General features: G+C 36.6%; 1 protein-coding gene across 1 annotated transcript in view; it reads right to left on the bottom strand.

Annotated features, from left to right (window-relative positions):
- The window catches only part of ADGRV1 (adhesion G protein-coupled receptor V1), a 614,529-nt gene that overhangs the window by 339,438 nt on the left and 257,600 nt on the right, over window positions 1–17,491 (bottom strand). The window contains exons 75-77 of the mRNA XM_023215075.2: window positions 15,462–15,579; window positions 14,414–14,585; window positions 7,743–7,985 (exon numbers count right to left, since the gene is read on the bottom strand). Coding sequence (XP_023070843.1) covers window positions 7,743–7,985; window positions 14,414–14,585; window positions 15,462–15,579 — 533 coding nt within the window. The remainder of the gene's footprint in view (window positions 1–7,742; window positions 7,986–14,413; window positions 14,586–15,461; window positions 15,580–17,491) is intronic.

The raw sequence follows: 17,491 nt of genomic DNA, 5'->3' as shown, positions 1-17,491 counted from the left end.
TCGCATCACACCAGCCCATTCCCTCCTTAATCTCTGGCAACCACCAATTTCTTTTCCATTCCTATAATTTTGTAATTTCCACACAGTATAGAATCTTTTGGTATTAGCTTTTTTTTTTTTTTTTTTTTTACTTAGTATGATTATATGGAGATTAGGTGGTTATATGTATCAATATTTGTTTCTTATTATTAGTGAGTAGTGTTCCATTTATGGATGTACTACAATTTAACCATTTACCCATTGAAGGACACCTGAATTGTTTCCACTTTGGGGCTATTATTAATAATATACTATAAATGTTCATGTGTAAGTTTTTGTGTGAACATAAGTTTTCATTTATCAGGAATAAATGCCCGGGACTGCAACTCCCGAGTCATAAGGTAGTTCATGTTTAATTCTTGAAGAAACTTCTAAACTGTTTTCCAGAGTGGCTTACCATTTTTCATCCCATCAGCAATGAATAAGTGATCCAGTCTCTGTGAATTCTCACCAGCATTTGGTATTGTCATGGATTTTATTTTAGCCATCCCATTGTGGTTTCATTTTGCTAACAGCTAATGGTGTTGAACATTATTTTACATGCTTATTCTTTATCTGTACATCCTTTCTGGTGAAATCCACCTTTGTTTATTGCGTTCTTTCTTCCTTCCTGATGTTCCAAGGTTCTTTCCTTTTTATCATTCCCTTTCTGTTTAAAGATCTTTCATTAGCCATTTTTTCAGGGTAGGTCTGTGTGCAACAAATTCTTTGTTTTTCTTTCATCTGGGAATATCTTAATTTCCCCTTCACTTGTGAAAGACATGTTCACTGGATATAGAATTTAGGGCTGAAGTTTCTTTTCCTTCGGCACTTGAAAAATAGTGTACCATTTCCACCTGGGACCCATGGTTTTCCATGAGAAATCTCCTGTCATTCCTATTGCTTTTGCCCTAAAGATAAGGTACTTTTCTTTCTCAGTTCTTTCAATATTTTTCTTGCCTTTAATTTTTATTAGTTAGACTATGATATATGTTATGCAGTGGTCACCATGGGTCTTGGGTGAGACCCCCAGTGCTGTGCTGGCTTCAGGTCTGATCTAGCACAATCCCAGAGGTAGTGACCACAAGAGTTCTTGAATCAACCCTCTGGCAGCTCCAGGAAGTTCAGCACAGACAGAGAGGCTCCTTTTGTTTAGGAGAAAGTAAGGAAAGAGAACAAGAGTCTTTGCCTGGTAATCCAGGGAATTTTCCCAGATCTTATCCAAGACCACCAACGCAGTACTTCTAGGAGTCTGTAAGAGCAACAGCATTACTGGGCTTGGGGTGCCGCCTAATGCAGATATGGCTGCAATAACCAAAAATTTAGATCACAGCACCCAAGTCTCTTCAAATATCTGGAAAAACTTTCTAAGAAGGATGGGTAAAAATAAGCCCAGACTGTGAAGACTACAATAAATGCATAATTTTTCAATGCCCAGATATTGACAAATATCCACAAGCATCAAGACCATCCAGGAAAAGATGACCTTGCAAAACAACTGAAGAAGACACAAAATGCAGATATTTCATGTTCATGGATTGGAAGAATCAAGAAAGAAAGGAAAGAAAGAAAGGGAGAGAGAGAGAGAGACAGAAAGAGAGCGAGAGAGAGAGAAAAAGAAAGAAAGAAAGAAAGAGAGAGAAAAAGAAAGAAAAAAAGAAAGAAAGGAAGGAAGGAAGGAAGGAAGAGAGAGAGAAAGAAAGAAAGGAAGGAAGGAAGGAGGGAGGGAGGGAAGGAAGGAAAGGGAGTCAGAGGAAACAAAAGAAAAAAGAATGAAAAACAATGAAACATGCATACAAGATCTATAAATATCATTCAAAGGCCAAATCCAAGAGGTATTGGTCTTAAAGAGGATGTAAAGAAAGAGATAGAAGGAGTAAGTTTATTCAAAGGGTTAATAATAAGGAACTGGGCCGGGCGCGGTGGCTCAAGCCTGTAATCCCAGCAATTTGGGAGGCCCAGACGGGCGGATCACGAGGTCAGGAGATCGAGACCATCCTGGCTAACACGGTGAAACCCCATCTCTACTAAAAAAAAATACAAAAAACTAGCCGGGCAAGGTGGCGGGCACCTGTAGTCCCAGCTACTCGGGAGGCTGAGGCAGGAGAATGGCGTAAACCCGGGAGGCGGAGCTTGCAGTGAGCTGAGATCTGGCCACTGCGTTCCAGCCAGGGCGACAGAGCAAGACTCCGTCTCAAAAAAAAAAAAAAAAAAAAAAAATAAGGAACTTCCCAAACACAGAGAAAGGTATCAGTATTCAAGTACAACAAGGTTACAGAATACCAAGCAGATTTAACCCAAGGAAGGCTACCTCAAGGCATTTAATAATCAAACTCCCAAAGGTCAAGGATTAAAAAAAAAAAAAAAAAAAGAATCCTAAACGCAGCAAGTAAAAGGAAACAAATAACAGAATGGAGCTCCAATACATCTGGTAGCAAACTTTTCAGTGGAAACCTTACAGGCCAGGGGAGTGTAGCATGACATATTTAGTAAGTGCTGAAGAAACTTTTATCCCAGAGTAGTATATCAAGTGAAAATATCCTCCAGACATGAAGGAGAAAGACTTTCCCAGACAAATAAAGCTGAGAGATTTTATCAACACCAGTCCTATCCTACAAGAAATGCAATGAAAGTTCTTCAACTTAAAAGAAAAAGATGTTAATAAGCAATAAGAAATCATCTGAATGTACAAAACTCATGGTTAATAGCAAGGACACAGAAAATTACAGAATATTATAACACTGTAATTTTTGTGTGTAAGCTACTCATTTCTTGAGTAGAAAGACTAAACAATGAACGGATAAAAATAATAACTACAACAACTTTTCTAGACATAGACAGTATAATAAGATACAACTAGAAACAACAAAAAGTTAAAAAGTGGGGTACAAAGTTAAGGTGTCAAATTTTATCAGTTTTCTCTTTGCTTGTTAGTTCACTTGTATGTTTATGGAATCAGTAATAAGATGTCATCATTTTAAAATAATGACAATTACTTTAAATGGCAATTATTTTAATGGCAATTAGACAAGAAATGATATAAAGGCCATGCAAATTGGAAAGGAAGAAGTCAAATTATCCTTGTTTGCAGATGATATGATCTTGTATTTGGAAAAAACTAGATTTCAACAACAACAACAAAAATAGAATTGATAAACAAATTTAGTAAAGTTGCAGTATTTAAAATCAACATACAAACATCAGTAGCATTTCTATATGCCAACAGTGAACCATATGGAAAATAAAAAAAAAAAACCAATCCTATTTACAATAGCCACATAAAATAAAATACCTGAGAATAAACTTAGCCAAACAAGTGAAAGATCTCTAAAATGAAAACTATAAAACTGGGTAGGCATGGTGGCTCATGCCTATAATCCCAGCATTTTGGGTGGCTGAAATTGGTGGATTGCTTGAGCCCATGAGTTTGAGACCAGCCTGAGTATTATGGTACAATCCCATTTCTACAAAAACTACAAAAATTAGCCAGGTGTGGTGGTGTGCACTTGTAGTCATGGCTACTTGAGAGGCTGAGGTGGGAGCATTGCTTGAGCCTAGGAGGTTGAGGATGTAGTAAGCCATGATCACACCACAGCACTCCAGACTGGGCAGAAGATCAAGATCCTAGCTCAAAAAAAAAAAAAAAAATCTATGAGAAACATTGATGCAAGCAATTGAAGAAGACACAAAAATGCAGATATTTCATGTTCATGGATTGTAAGAATCAGTATTGTAAACATGTTCATACTACCCAAAGCAACCTACAGATTCAACACAATCCCTATCAAAATGCTAATGACATTCTTCACAGAAATAGGAAAAATAGTCTTAAATGGAGAAACAAAAGACTCAGAATAGCCAAAACTATCCTGAGCAAAAAGATCAAAACTGGAGGAATCACATTACCTGATTTCAAATTATACTAGAGAGCAATAGTAACCAAAACAGCATAGTACTGGCATAAAAGCAGACATATAGACCAATGGAACAGAATGGAATAGAACCCAGAAACAAATCCATACTTCTATAGTGAACTTATTTTCCACAAAGGTGACAAGAACATACATTGGAAAAAGGGCAGTCTCTTCAATAAATGATTCCGGGAAATCTGGATACCCATATGCAGAGGAATGAAACTAGATCCCAATCTCTCACCATATACAAAAAGTCAAATCAAAATAAAAATGGATTAAAGACTTAAATTTTAGATCTCAAACTATGAAACTACTACAAGAAAACATTGGAGGAAACTCTCTAGGACACTGAACTGGCAGATTTTTTTGAGTAATACCCCACAACCAAAGCAAAACTGGACAAATGGAATCACATCAAATTAAAAAGTTTCTGCACAACCAACGAAACAGTCAACAAAGTGAAGCAACAACCCAAGGAATGGGAGAAAATATCTGCAAACTACCCATCTGACAAGAGATTAATAACGAGAATATATAAGGAGCTCAAGGAACTCTATAAGTAAAAATGTAATAATCCAATTTTAAAATGGACAAAAGATCTGAATAGACATTTCTCAAAAAACATACAAATGGCAAATAGATATAAGAAAAGGTGCTCAACATCACTGATCATGAGAGAAATGCGAATCAAAACTGCAATGAGATATAATCTCACCCCAGTTAAATGGCTTTTATGCAAAAGAAAGGCAATAATGAATGCTAGTGAGAAGGTGGAGAAAATGGAACCCTCATACACTGCTGGTAGGAATGTAAATTAGTACAACCACTGTGGAGAAGTTTGGAGATTCCTGAAAAAAACTAAAAATAGAGCTACCATGTAATCCAGTAATTTCACTCCTAGGTATATACCCAAAAGAAAGGAAATCCTAGGGATACACCCAAAAGAAAAGAAAGTGTATCGAAGACATACCTGCACTCTCATGTTTGTTGCAACACTATTCACCACAGTCAAGATTTGGAACCAACCGAAGTGTCCATCAACAGATGAACGGATATTGAAAATGTGGTACATATACACAATGCACTACTATTAAGCCATTAAAAAGAATGAGATCCTGTAATTTGCAACATGGATGGAACTAGAGGTTATTATGTTAAGTGAAATAAGCCAGGCAGAGAAACACAAACATTACAAGTTCTCACTTATGTGTGGGAGCTACAAATTGAAACAATTGAACTCATGAAGATGGGGAGTAGAATGATGGTTACCAAAGGCTGAGAAGGGTGGTGGTGGTGGGGTGGAGGGGGTTGAGGGAAGTTAGAATGGTCATTGAGTACAAAAAATAGATAGAACGAATAAAATCTAGTATTTGATAGCACAACAGGATGACTATAGTTAACAGTAATTTATTGTACATTTTAAAATAACTAGAAAAGTATAATTGAATTGTCTGTAACAAAAATAAAGGATAAATGCTTGAGGTGATGGATACCCCATTTATCCTGATGTGATTATTATGCATTGTATGCTTGTTACAAAATATATCTCATGTATCCTATTAATATATATACCTACTATGTACCTACAAAAATTAAAAATTAAAAAAACTGGTATTAATGCATTGCCACAAACATTCTCTACTAAGCCCATAATCTCAGGGTAGTATGTTTATGGGTCAGGGTCAGAATAGGGCGTGTGTGTGTGCACGTCTGTGTATACGTATGTATGTGTATATGTGTGTGTATATATGTATATATGTGTGTGTGTGTATATATAGAGAGAGAGATTTGTTATAAGATAAGAAATTAGCTCATGCAGTTATAGAGGCTGAGAAGACTCAAGATCATCTGCAGGATGATTTCACAGGCTGGAGACCAAAGTCAGTGGTTCCAGTTCAAACCTTATGGCCTGAGAATTAGGAGAACCAATGGTGTAGTTCCAGTGCAAAGGCCAGCAGGCTTGAGACCCAGGAAAAGCCAATTATCCATTTTGAGTCCAAAGACTGAAAAAGCCACTATTCCAATTCAAAGCCTATCAGATAGGAAAAATTATCTCTTACTTAAGGGATGGCCAGGCTTTTTGCTCTATTCAGGACTTCGACTGATTAAATGAGGCTCACCCACATTATGAAGTCAACCTGCTTTACTCAGTCTACTGATTTACATGCCAATCTCATTCCAAAAAATAACCCTCACAGAAACACTAAGAATAATATTTGACCAGATATATGGGCACTCTGTGGTCCAGTCAAGTTGACATATAAAATTAACCATTATGGTAGGGAAAACTGGAAATTCCTAAAAATATATTGTTCCATAAATAAGTGCCCTTTATGATTTATACACTAGTGATAGCATGCATTTTGCAAAGAATCACCTATAAAGAATCTAGAAAAGATATAAATATATATGATAAAGATGCTGGCCTTCAAATTCTTCTTTTGGCAACTTCAATTTCCCTCTCATCTGACTGAGCACATAAACTCGCTTAAGATGTGCCTCAAATCTCTTTTATCATCTGTTTTTTCATCTCCAGTCCCCTTTCTTCCATTCTACAAAGTAGTAAGTTATGACAATACACATTTTATGGGAGAAGAGGAAGAATGAAACAGACTTTCTATAGTTTGTCTTCTATCTTAAATACTCCAATAAAAAATACTCAAGTCTTCCTACTGTAAATGAACATACTTCTCTTTGTGCTATTTAGAAAAGACTTTATTTCTAGGGTCTCATATAATAGAGAGTTTTCTTTTTGCTTGCTGAGCTGTGGACTCTGTCATAAAGATAACTTTTATTGCCTGGCAAACTTCCAGAACAGCTTAATATTCACAGCTTGAGGCCTATTCTCTCATCTTGACTCATGCAACTGCTACAGCATACTGGCCACATATATGTTCTCTTTTATGTACAGAATGTCCTGTTTGTTTGAGTCACCCAATGGTGACACAACCAAGCAGGTACTAAAGGGAACTTTTAATGAAACTGTGAAATCTTAAGGCCCAAGGAGTCATCTGGTTTGGAATCTTAAAACATAGGAAATAGAAGAGCTGTCCAGAATGGCAGTTTTCAAATAGTGGGTTTCCTGAAGTTACATAAAGTAAGGGGAACAAAGAGAGGACTAAGGTGGGTCAGCTATGATCCTAACAATCATGCTTCAAGCAGAGTAGAGACACATTTTTGCTTTACTATATTAGAGTTTCACTGCTAAAACAAAAGCAAAAATTAAAGCTGAAAGGTATACGATATTGTTGGGGCCAAGCCCATGGACTGGTGACTTAGTGTTATGCAGCATTGATCTTCTGAGCCCCCAGATAGCCTCCCTGTCTTTTATCCAACCTAAGAGGATGGATGTGAAAAAAGTGGCAGTGAGGCTTTGTGAACGCATGGATTTGAAGAAGTGTAAAGATCAGCTAGTACTGGAGGTTCTGAAAAAGAAAATTTTCAAATGTTTTGGATACAAAACATAATAAGATCCTTACTTTCTGCTTCTGGCCTTACACAGTTACATTCTGAAGAAATTTTAACTCCTTAGAGATTTTATAAAACAGATTTATGTAAGATATAGTTTGCACTGTATAACCAATCTTGTCAAAAGAGAGAAAAAATACAAGTCTGTCATTTTAAAACATGATCTGATACTGATGAGTGAAAAGCTGAGCTGTTTCAAGGATAAAGCTTAATGTAATGAACAAAAAGTGAATTACGATGTTATCCTCAGAAAATAACGTATCAATTATTCCCTGTGTCATTACTCTAGCTGCAGTTAAAGAAGATAACCATAACATGTATGAATATATATTCCATGCTTACCTGGGTACTAAAGTTAACAGACATCATTAGTCCTGTCCCAGAATCTCTGGCCACCTGCAGACTGATTAAAGTGGCCTTCTTGTGAGCCACTGCCAGCCGAGAACCCACAGAAAAATACACGAGGCTTTGAGATTCATCACTTTGTAAGATTTTAATCTGTGCAAATCTGGCGCTGTTGTTTATTGCTGCTCCAGCAGTAGCTTCATATAGTTCTACAAAAAAATGCACTTCAACCTGTGGTATCTGACAATGAGAAAAAGGAAAAAAGAAAAGAACTATTACTAATATATTTCTATCTGTAGATAGTTCTGATATTTAAAAATTGTATGATTCATACACATTATTAGAGAAATAAGGTGGGCGGAGCAAGATGGCCGAATAGGAACAGCTCCAGTCTCCAACTCCCAGCGCGAGCGACACAGAAGACCGGTGATTTCTGCATTTTCAACTGAGGTACTGGGGTCATCTCACTAGGGAGTGCCGGACAATCGGTGCTGGTCAGCTGCTGCAGCCCGACCAGCGAGAGCTGAAGCAGGGCGAGGCATCGCCTCACCTGGGAAGCGCAAGGGGGAAGGAAATCCCAAATCTAGAGATATATTCTGTAAATTATGGAATTAAATTCTTAGATTATCATGACATTTATTTTTTGGTCTTTCTTTAAAAATACATTTACTTTCTCTGGGCAAGCTTCTTACTAGAAAATCAATGTCAGGAAATAACCTATGTATACTATGATCAGCAAAAAAATAAATTAAATGTATTCATACCACAAAACACTATAAAGTAGTTAAAAGGAATAAACTAATTCAATATTTTTTAACACAGATGCATCTCAAAATATGACAAGTGAAAATATCAAGCTGTATAATGATATGTATAGCATGATACCATAAAGGTAAAGTTAAAACCACACAAAGCTTAGTATATTTTATTAATAGATACATATTTATGTAAAGTTTTCTTTTTTAACTACCACACCCTGACTGCAGTTGCTCTGGGTGGAGGGTTTGGGTAGGGGACAGGGCAGGGAGTGGAGTTGGAGAATATTACTGGGGAAAGGGAAAAAATGGATGTTCAATTTCGTAAGGTTTTATTTTTTTAAGTGTTTTAAATAAATATAATCAAATATTTATAATAGTCAATTCTGAAATTTTATGTATTTTTCAAAATTTCCCAAAATTCAGTATATAGTCTAAATGTAGTCTGCTGGTTATAGTTTGCTAATGTTTCACCTTGGTTCCTTCTCGATAGTCTCCAATAATTTATTTTCTAAAGCCTGAATTCAATTTTATAACATACTGGCAATCACCTGTTTTTACTAATGATTCACTCTTAACAAAATCATCCACAAATCTTAGCAATATTGTTACCTTCCTGGCATAACTCAAAGGAGCTAAGCTGATGCCTTTATAACTGCAGTGACATTGTCTAATTTGATATAATGTATCATTTTTACCTACCAGCAATTGCCATTATGTTTTGTGATCATTTTAATGATAATTATTACATCATGAAATGATACAACGAACGCTTCAGAATTATCCAAGTGTTTATAAGTAAGTTATATCTTAGTCACAGCATAAATCAACTTAATCTCCTTTTGTTTTCTGAAGAAATATTTAGTTTTTTCTATGGCACATATCATTCTTTACTGTTGCTGATCAACTGTCAGTCAATATTGAAATATGGAAATCATCATACTATTTCCACTTTTGAGAAACTACATTTGGCAAATACAATAAACTAAAGCACTATCAAAGTATAGTAACTATATTCAAGATCTAGTATGACCAAGTGAGCTTGAATTCGAAGTAGTTTTTTAACTAAGGATTTCAGTATATTACTTTCCAACAGAGACTTTTATTTATTTTCTAGTAAAATATTCCTTTTTCATTGTGATGATGATTAGAACATTATGTACAGCCACCTACAAACAAAATAATGTTACAATCTAAGTAAAGAATCATCTGAAATTGAACAGTGTACAGATGGGTGCCTACATTAGACTAGTAACATAAAGAGTCTTCCGTCTTCCAGTCTTAGAAATAAACAGTCTATTGAAACAACATTTCTGAAGTCTCATGAGAAATCAAGACTCACAGATCATATGTAAACCTCCTCAGACTCCTAAAAATGACAGAGACCTCGTAAGAGCCCATTCCATGTGTAATTCCCAGCAGGTTCTTTTCCTGGTTATGTCAGAACCGTTCCAGGACAATCTTTTGCCCTAACTAGTATAAGATGATTTTTCCAAGGACCAGAACTGTTCAGCAATAGAAAAACCAAAGTTAACAATGAAACAATACTTTACTTAAATATTTTTGGAAATATTTGCAACAAATATTTAAACACTGGATTTAAACAGACTTTGTGGTTATGAGCATGCTTCCTAAGTTAATTGTTACCTTACACATTTTGCTAATACAGAATCATAAGATAAATCATCAGGAAAAGGGGAAATGGACTGAAATTCAAGAGATGAGTTATAATCTTGGCCCCGTAATTGAATTGGAAAAGTTACTTAAATTCTTAATAATTCGAAAGTGAAAGTACTGAAAAACTGGAGATGATAATCTGAGACAGGACAGAGTCAAAAAACTTTGAGTACCACTAGACTGGATTGAGGTAAGAGACACTGCCATTAATGAGTGGTGTTGTGGGCAGCAAGCCACCCAGGTGCCAAGCAAGGCAAGGGACCGAGGGCACAAGCTGTGCCAGTACAATAAAGAAAATACATAAAATAAGAGTAGTAGTACTAGAAATAGATTATAGATATGATGATATATGAGTATTATTAATCATCAGTTTTTAGCATTACTCTTTAATCCAATATTATAATAATCTTTGCTCTACAATTATAACCTAGGAAAAGCCAGAGCATACAAAGACAGGAACTGAAGGGGCATGGTGAGAAGTGACCAGAAGACAAGAGTGTGAGCCCTCTGTCACGCCTGGACAGGGCCACTAGAGGGCTCCTTGGTCTAGCAGTAACACTAGCACCAAGGAAGGCAACTGTTAATTAGCTGACCTTGGTCTAGCAGTAGCATCAGTGCCTAGGGAAGGCACCCGTTACTTAGCAGACTGGGAAAGGGAGTCTCAGTTAGGCCCACCCACAGCCATCCAGAGGCCTAACTGTCTCCCTGCGATGCTGTGCTTCAGCAGTCACGCTCCTATTTCACTTTCATGTTCCACTCTGTACACCTGGCTCCACCCTCTAAATAGCAGTAGCAAAATTAGTGAAAGTGTTAAAGTCTTTGAGCTTTCTGAAAAGAGCATACAAGAAATAATGATGTAAGCTGTCCTCTCTCTCTCTCCGCCTCGGCTACCTAACAGGGAAGGGCCCCCTGTCTGGTGGACACGTGACTCACGTGACCTAATCAATCATTGGAGATGACTCACACTCCTTACCCTGCCCCTTTTGCCTTATATCCAATAAATAACAGCGCAGCCAGGCATTCGGGGCTATACCGGTCTCCATGTCTTGGGGGTAGCGGTCTGCCGGGCCCAGCTGTCTTTTCTTCTATCTCTTTGTCTTGTGTCTTTATTTCTATGATCTCTTGTCTCCGCACATGAGGAGAAAAATCCACAGACCCTGTAGGGCTGGTCCCTACATGGTGTAATTCTGTGGATGCATTTGTTGTGTCTGCAATATCTGTAACTCTTGTATCACTTGTGTTGATGTAGTTATTACTCAAGTCACTGCATTCCCTTGGGCTCCATCTCCATCCATTCTGAATAATCACAATATTCACCATCTCTTACGAAGGGCCAACTCTGCCGAGAGCTGTGCTAGGAACTTCTTATTCATTATTTTCTTTATTTGCCTCACAGCCATATTATTAATCCATTAAACCTGGGAGGCTCAGGAAGGCTGAGCAACCTGTCCAATGTCACCCAGCTAATTGGTAGAAGAGTTAAGATTTGAACCAAAGTCTTCCATTATCAGAACCCTAGCTCTTATACTGACTCCAGTGACTCCAAGAATAAGTTCAGTGTAACTGATGTCTTTCCTTTGACAAAAAATGGAGAAGATGGTGTTTAGGTCAAAAGTTTAGCAATAATTGGGGGGCTCTACTAGGACGTCCAAATAATTTCTCAAAGCCCACTACAGAAGAATATTGTCACAGAACATGTGTTGTTTATATCATTAGGTTTCAGTTTATATGACATAAAAATAATTTGAACTGGATGAGTAATAAGTTCCCTTCCACTCAAAAAAGGTAAAATGTTAACATGTACGGCAAAAGTGCTTTTTAAAAAATATTTTTTCATTTTCATGAGAACATAACATTGTACCTTGCCTTTTAACAGGTGAAAAGATAATGAGGGAAAAAATGTCTTGAAAATTAGCTGCTTCTCAAAATGTAGAAGAAAACTCTATGATTTGAATATCATATGTGAAAGAGAAAGAAGAGGTGTAATTTTTTTCTCTTACCTAACTGAAACTATTTGATGATGGGCTCAGCAGCATTTCTCTAGTTAGGAAAACAAATATATACAGATAGCGTGCCCTCCTTGCAGAAGAATATATAATTAAGGGGTAAGAGAATGTTGTAAGCAACGCTCCGAGGAAGCAGTCTTCCCTAATCCCATCTATACTTTAACTTTCCTATTTCTCTTTATTCAGCTTCCCCAAGCCCACTCCTCATGGCTTTTCTCGTCTCTCTTCTTAGAATTACAAGGTTAACATCTACTGTACGAGACAGATGTTTAAAGTCTAGTGAAATCTTATCAGTATTCTAATTCACCAAAAACTCTATTCGAGATAAAATGCACAATATAATTTTTAGTAATTCATGTACGCAAAACATATTTATGGAGGATGTAAAACCACATTCTAATTTTTGAACAGCTAACAGTTTTATAGTCTATATAAACTATGCCTAAGTTGTAACACTGCATATAACTGATAACTTCCATAAGAAACGTACAGATTATGTTTTGTAAATTTAGCGAATCAACAACTCCAACTAGAGGTTTCATGGGAGGCACCATGGAGAAAGTGGTACTTTGATTAAGAGAAAGCTATAGTTAAGAAATATGGAGGCTGGGCACGGTGACTCATGCCTGCAATCCCAGCACTTTGGGAGGCCAAGGTGCGTGGATCGCTTGAGGCTAGAAGTTTGAGACCAGCCAGGCCAACAGGGTGAACCCCCGCCTCTACTAAAAATACAAAAATTAGCTGGGCATGGTGGTGTGCACCTATAATCCCAGCTACTCAGGAGGCTGAGGCATGAGAATCGCTTGAACTCAGGAGGTGGAAGTTGCAGTAAGCCAAGATTGCAGCACTGCACTGCAGCCTGGGCCATAGAGTGAGGCTCTGTCTCAAAAAAGAAAATAACAAAAAGAAATCTGGGGTTGAAAGGGTTGATGGAAGCATAAAAATATTTGGAAGAAATGCATGAAGAAGGGTTTAAATGTTTTCAAGTAGAATACAGTAAGTCTTCACTTAACCATGACAGGTTCTTGGAAACAGCAACTTTAAAGGAAAGGACATACACTGTGCAGTAGGAACTCAACTGTTGTTTATATCAATTAGTCTATGGTAAAACTGGTTTCATTATACAGCACATTGTTTCACATAAAGTTGCAGTTTCCAAGAGCCTACTGAATATGTGAAGTGAGGACATACTATATGATCAAATGCCTTGAGTACTGAAATTTCAGTTCCTCATTGTCAGTGTGACAGAAAGTTTTAGTAACTGATGATAACTCAAGAAAAGCAAAAAACAATGATGTGATATGTTGAACTACAAAAAAAAGAGTGGGGATTCAAGACCTTAAGGAAAATATATTTTCTAGCGCTACTACCACCAGAGTGGCCACAAGAGCAACACATTTGCCTGCATCAACTTCCCTGCATAGCTCTAGTACATACATATAGATCTCTAAAATCTTTCTGATCAAAGAAATCAAGTCCTTTGACACTAGTTAATAGGCTGTCTTACATTAGGGAAAAAATCAAGACAGCTCTAGAATGCTTGTTATTGCTATAAAGCAAGTATGCTTCCAGATACTTTTAAAGTAATACTGAAAAGACAAAAGACCAGCTTAATAAGACTATCAGTGGCCATGCCATGACTATTTGAATACCAAAAAGAAAATCACTTAGTAAGTAACAAAAATTATTTGAATTTATAGTGATACTGAAAGAAGAAATGTCATCATTATATAAAAGAGATAGCATGCAAGATAAATATGATTCTAATGGTATATACTTAATATTTTATTAATTTTAGTAGAGTTAGTATATCAAGATACATCTTTTATTAAGCATGTGTTCATTTATTAAGCAATGATAAACATTTTTTTCTTTGTATGTAAGTAGGAAGGGGTTAATAAAAAGAATTGTGAAGAAGACATTTATTTCGAGAAAAGGAAAGAACTGTACCAAGAATACAAATAAAAGAAGTGAAATCTACATGGTTGTTATTTTAGAATATGGCAAGAAACAAAAAAATAGAAAAATGACAAGTTTATTTACAAAATTCATAATGTAATCAAGTCTGTCTAAAGTTTGTTGTCAGCAAAGAGATTTAGACATTATAGCTAAGAAGGACACAAAGAATCTCCATATTAACAATGTATAAGTTTCAATAGTGATTTTAAAATGATTAATTCTAAAGAAATATAATTAGAAGTTGACACTAGTGTGTGTCTTCATTTCTTACCTTCTCTGGTTTGAGTTCAATGCTGATAAAGCATTTTGTTTGACCCGTTGTACAGGTTGTGGTCCCTGACACAGACCGAAGTTCCTCCATCAGGTTTACCCCATCCTTCTGGAGCACGACGACTGTTTTGTTAAGTGTGACTCGCCAAAAGACCTTGACATCTTCAAAGACCCTGTGAGCAAGAAACCCACCCAATGCCTTAACAAAGGGTGTCATCCCCATGTCTAATAGAGTTTATTATCACTGTGCCAAATGGTACCTCTTCATCCAAAGTATAGCACTTACTTTACCATTGATGATGCTGAAAATGACCAATTTTCCTCACTACAAATGAGAGAATTAAATTAAGCCTCAGGGCTTATGTGGTTTTCTTTGACTACATTCCATTTGATAATGAATAAGTATCCTGATACTCTGTATAAGGAATGTAAAAACAAATATTTTTCTATTATGTCCAAAAAATGTGAAAATGAGAATTACATGGAGTTCTTAAAGGCAAGTAAATGTTTCTCATTTCTCTTTTAAAAAGAATTTTTCTAAAGAAACAACACTTCCACTCATAATGGTTGTTTCTGCAAAATAGGGCAAAGGGAGACTTATATTCTCACAGATTATTTAGGCCCAAAATGGAAAATGTAATATATACACATGTGCATGTGTGCAAGCCAAGCACATGTATGTGATTAGTATCCAAAGCTACTACACAGTTTTAAGTTGCAAACAAAATTTTGGTACTCCAAGTTTTCCTTACAGGAAAATGGTATGTATGTGGAGTGAGCAGATAACAGGCAGTAAGATGAAGTGATGACCTACATAGTCTGATATTTGTACGGTACTTCATGAAGTATAAAACACTCAAGGTAACCCTAAGTTATAATCATAAACGAAGTATCATAATCACAGATTAAGAACTAGAGCATGTGAAGACATGCCAAATTCCACACTACTTCCTTCTATCTTACCCTGCCTCTACCATTGTATGAATTGAACTTAGATTTATACAGACACACAGAATGTTACGTCTTCCATATACTATGTATGTACTTACCTGTTTGGCTGTCTTGTGACAATAAGGTGCAATCTTCTCATATCAGCTCCTTCCCTGAGTTCTAGTCCATTCTGGGACTCCTCACTGAATCCTATGATGCCATTGTGAAGGTCACTCCCTGAAAAAAGAATGGAGGGCTATAATACATTCAAGAATTATTTAAAAGACCTCCCATGCTCCACTAATCTTGCCAGCTCACATGGTTTAAAAGTGAGAAATTCACAGGTGGTGAGAGGAGCTAGAGTTGTTAAAATATCTTTATTAAAAATAAACTAAACTATGATAACATCAAGGTGGCTGTTTGGGAATAGAAGAAAAGAATAAATAAATCATCAAATCCCACTCTTTCACCTGACACACATATTCATTTTTCTATTAAGATCCTACTTTACATTTGACAGTACTTGAAATTTTAGATATTTATCTGTTTTAAGACTATATATCCCCCACAGAATGTAAGCCCTACTCAAGCAACAACTTTTATTCACTACTGTATCCCCAGCTCCGAGAACAGAACTGAGCATAGAGTAAGTGTTGAATAAATATTTGTCAAATAAATGAACTCTGCTCAACGGATTTACCTTCACATAAGAGGTTTGACTAAAAGACCATCTATGCTACCCATTAAGCTATTTGCCCCAGAACAAAACAGAAATATTAAGGAACTCCTGAGCATCTCTCGGTATCAGAAACTTTCCTAAGCAACACTTGAGGTTACAGATACCATTATACTTTAAAAAATGTTTAAACTGGAACAAAACTAGGGCCCATACTATACAGAAATCATCACTTCAAATTCTAGGCAGCACCTAAGCCAGCTTCTCAGACTAGAGAAATACCAGTGCACAGCTCTGACTGCTTTCTATTTCTCCATGACCCAGTTTTACATTGATCCTAGAAGCAATGATCCTAAAGCCAATCAGCCTGAAAAACAATGTGTATTAGTTGATTTTTATGCTGCTATAAAGATGCTAGCTGAGACTAGGTAATTTATAAACAAAAGAGGTTTGATTCACAGTTCTGCATGTCTGGGGAGGCCTCAGCAAACTTACAATCACGGTGGAAGAGGAAGCAAAGCACGTCATATATTGTGGCAGGAGAGAGAGAGCAAGGGGAAGTGCTACTTTTAAGCCATCAGATCTCATGAGAACTCACTGTCACAAGAATAGCATGGGGGAAACTGCCCCCACGATCCAATCATCTCCCACCAGGTCCCACCCTCGACACATGGGGATTTGGGGGATTACAACTGGAGATGAGAATTGAGTGGGGACACAGAGCCAAACCATAGTATCATGTGTACCCATCACCCTGAAACCTGATTCCTGGCATTCTAAGGAGACAGAATTTCTGAAGTTAGGGAGTAGGTTGTGTTAAGGAAACAGAAAACCACTGAACTGTCCTGATAGGGAAGAACCAGTAGTCATCAGCCTCTGGACCATTTCCCTGGTCTTAAAGTAAATGTGGAGCCCCTTTATTAGGGACATGCAAATGATGAGTTACATTTGTCCTAGGATCTCATGTGTGTTTTGTTTCAGACTGCCAATCCTCATCCTCACCAATTAATCACCACAATCACTTCGTAGCCTGGTATCAGAATCTGACATTGACTTTTTACCTTTGGCAGCAATTGTTTCCTTGTCACCTTAAGTGAGGATTTGGGCTCTTCAAGTAGATTACAAGACTATCACAGCAGAACCCTCATTTCCTTTTCCAAGGCAATAGCAACTAGCATGATTCTAATGAAAATAACACTTCCCTTGTCACATTTACAATAACAAATTTGATTTCAGATTTCTAGTAAGATGATTCCAGACTGATAATATGCCAATGATCGAAATCAAAACTAAATAAACGATTTTTTCCCTGACTTACTCAGAAAGTTTGCTCTAAAATCTAAATGTAAAAAGATTATAAAGATGGGTGGATGCAGCAAAATTAATTATCCAGTTAAGTGAGAAATATTATTAAGAAAAAAAATGCCAGGTCGAGAAAAGATGAGGGCAACATTTGCAAGTAAAGGAACTTAA

Source organism: Piliocolobus tephrosceles, chromosome 4 (genome assembly GCF_002776525.5).
Source record: "Piliocolobus tephrosceles isolate RC106 chromosome 4, ASM277652v3, whole genome shotgun sequence".
Lineage (NCBI taxonomy): Eukaryota > Metazoa > Chordata > Mammalia > Primates > Cercopithecidae > Piliocolobus > Piliocolobus tephrosceles.
The sequence above is the reverse complement of the archived record's forward strand: the minus strand, read 5'-3'. Positions and strand labels throughout refer to the sequence as shown.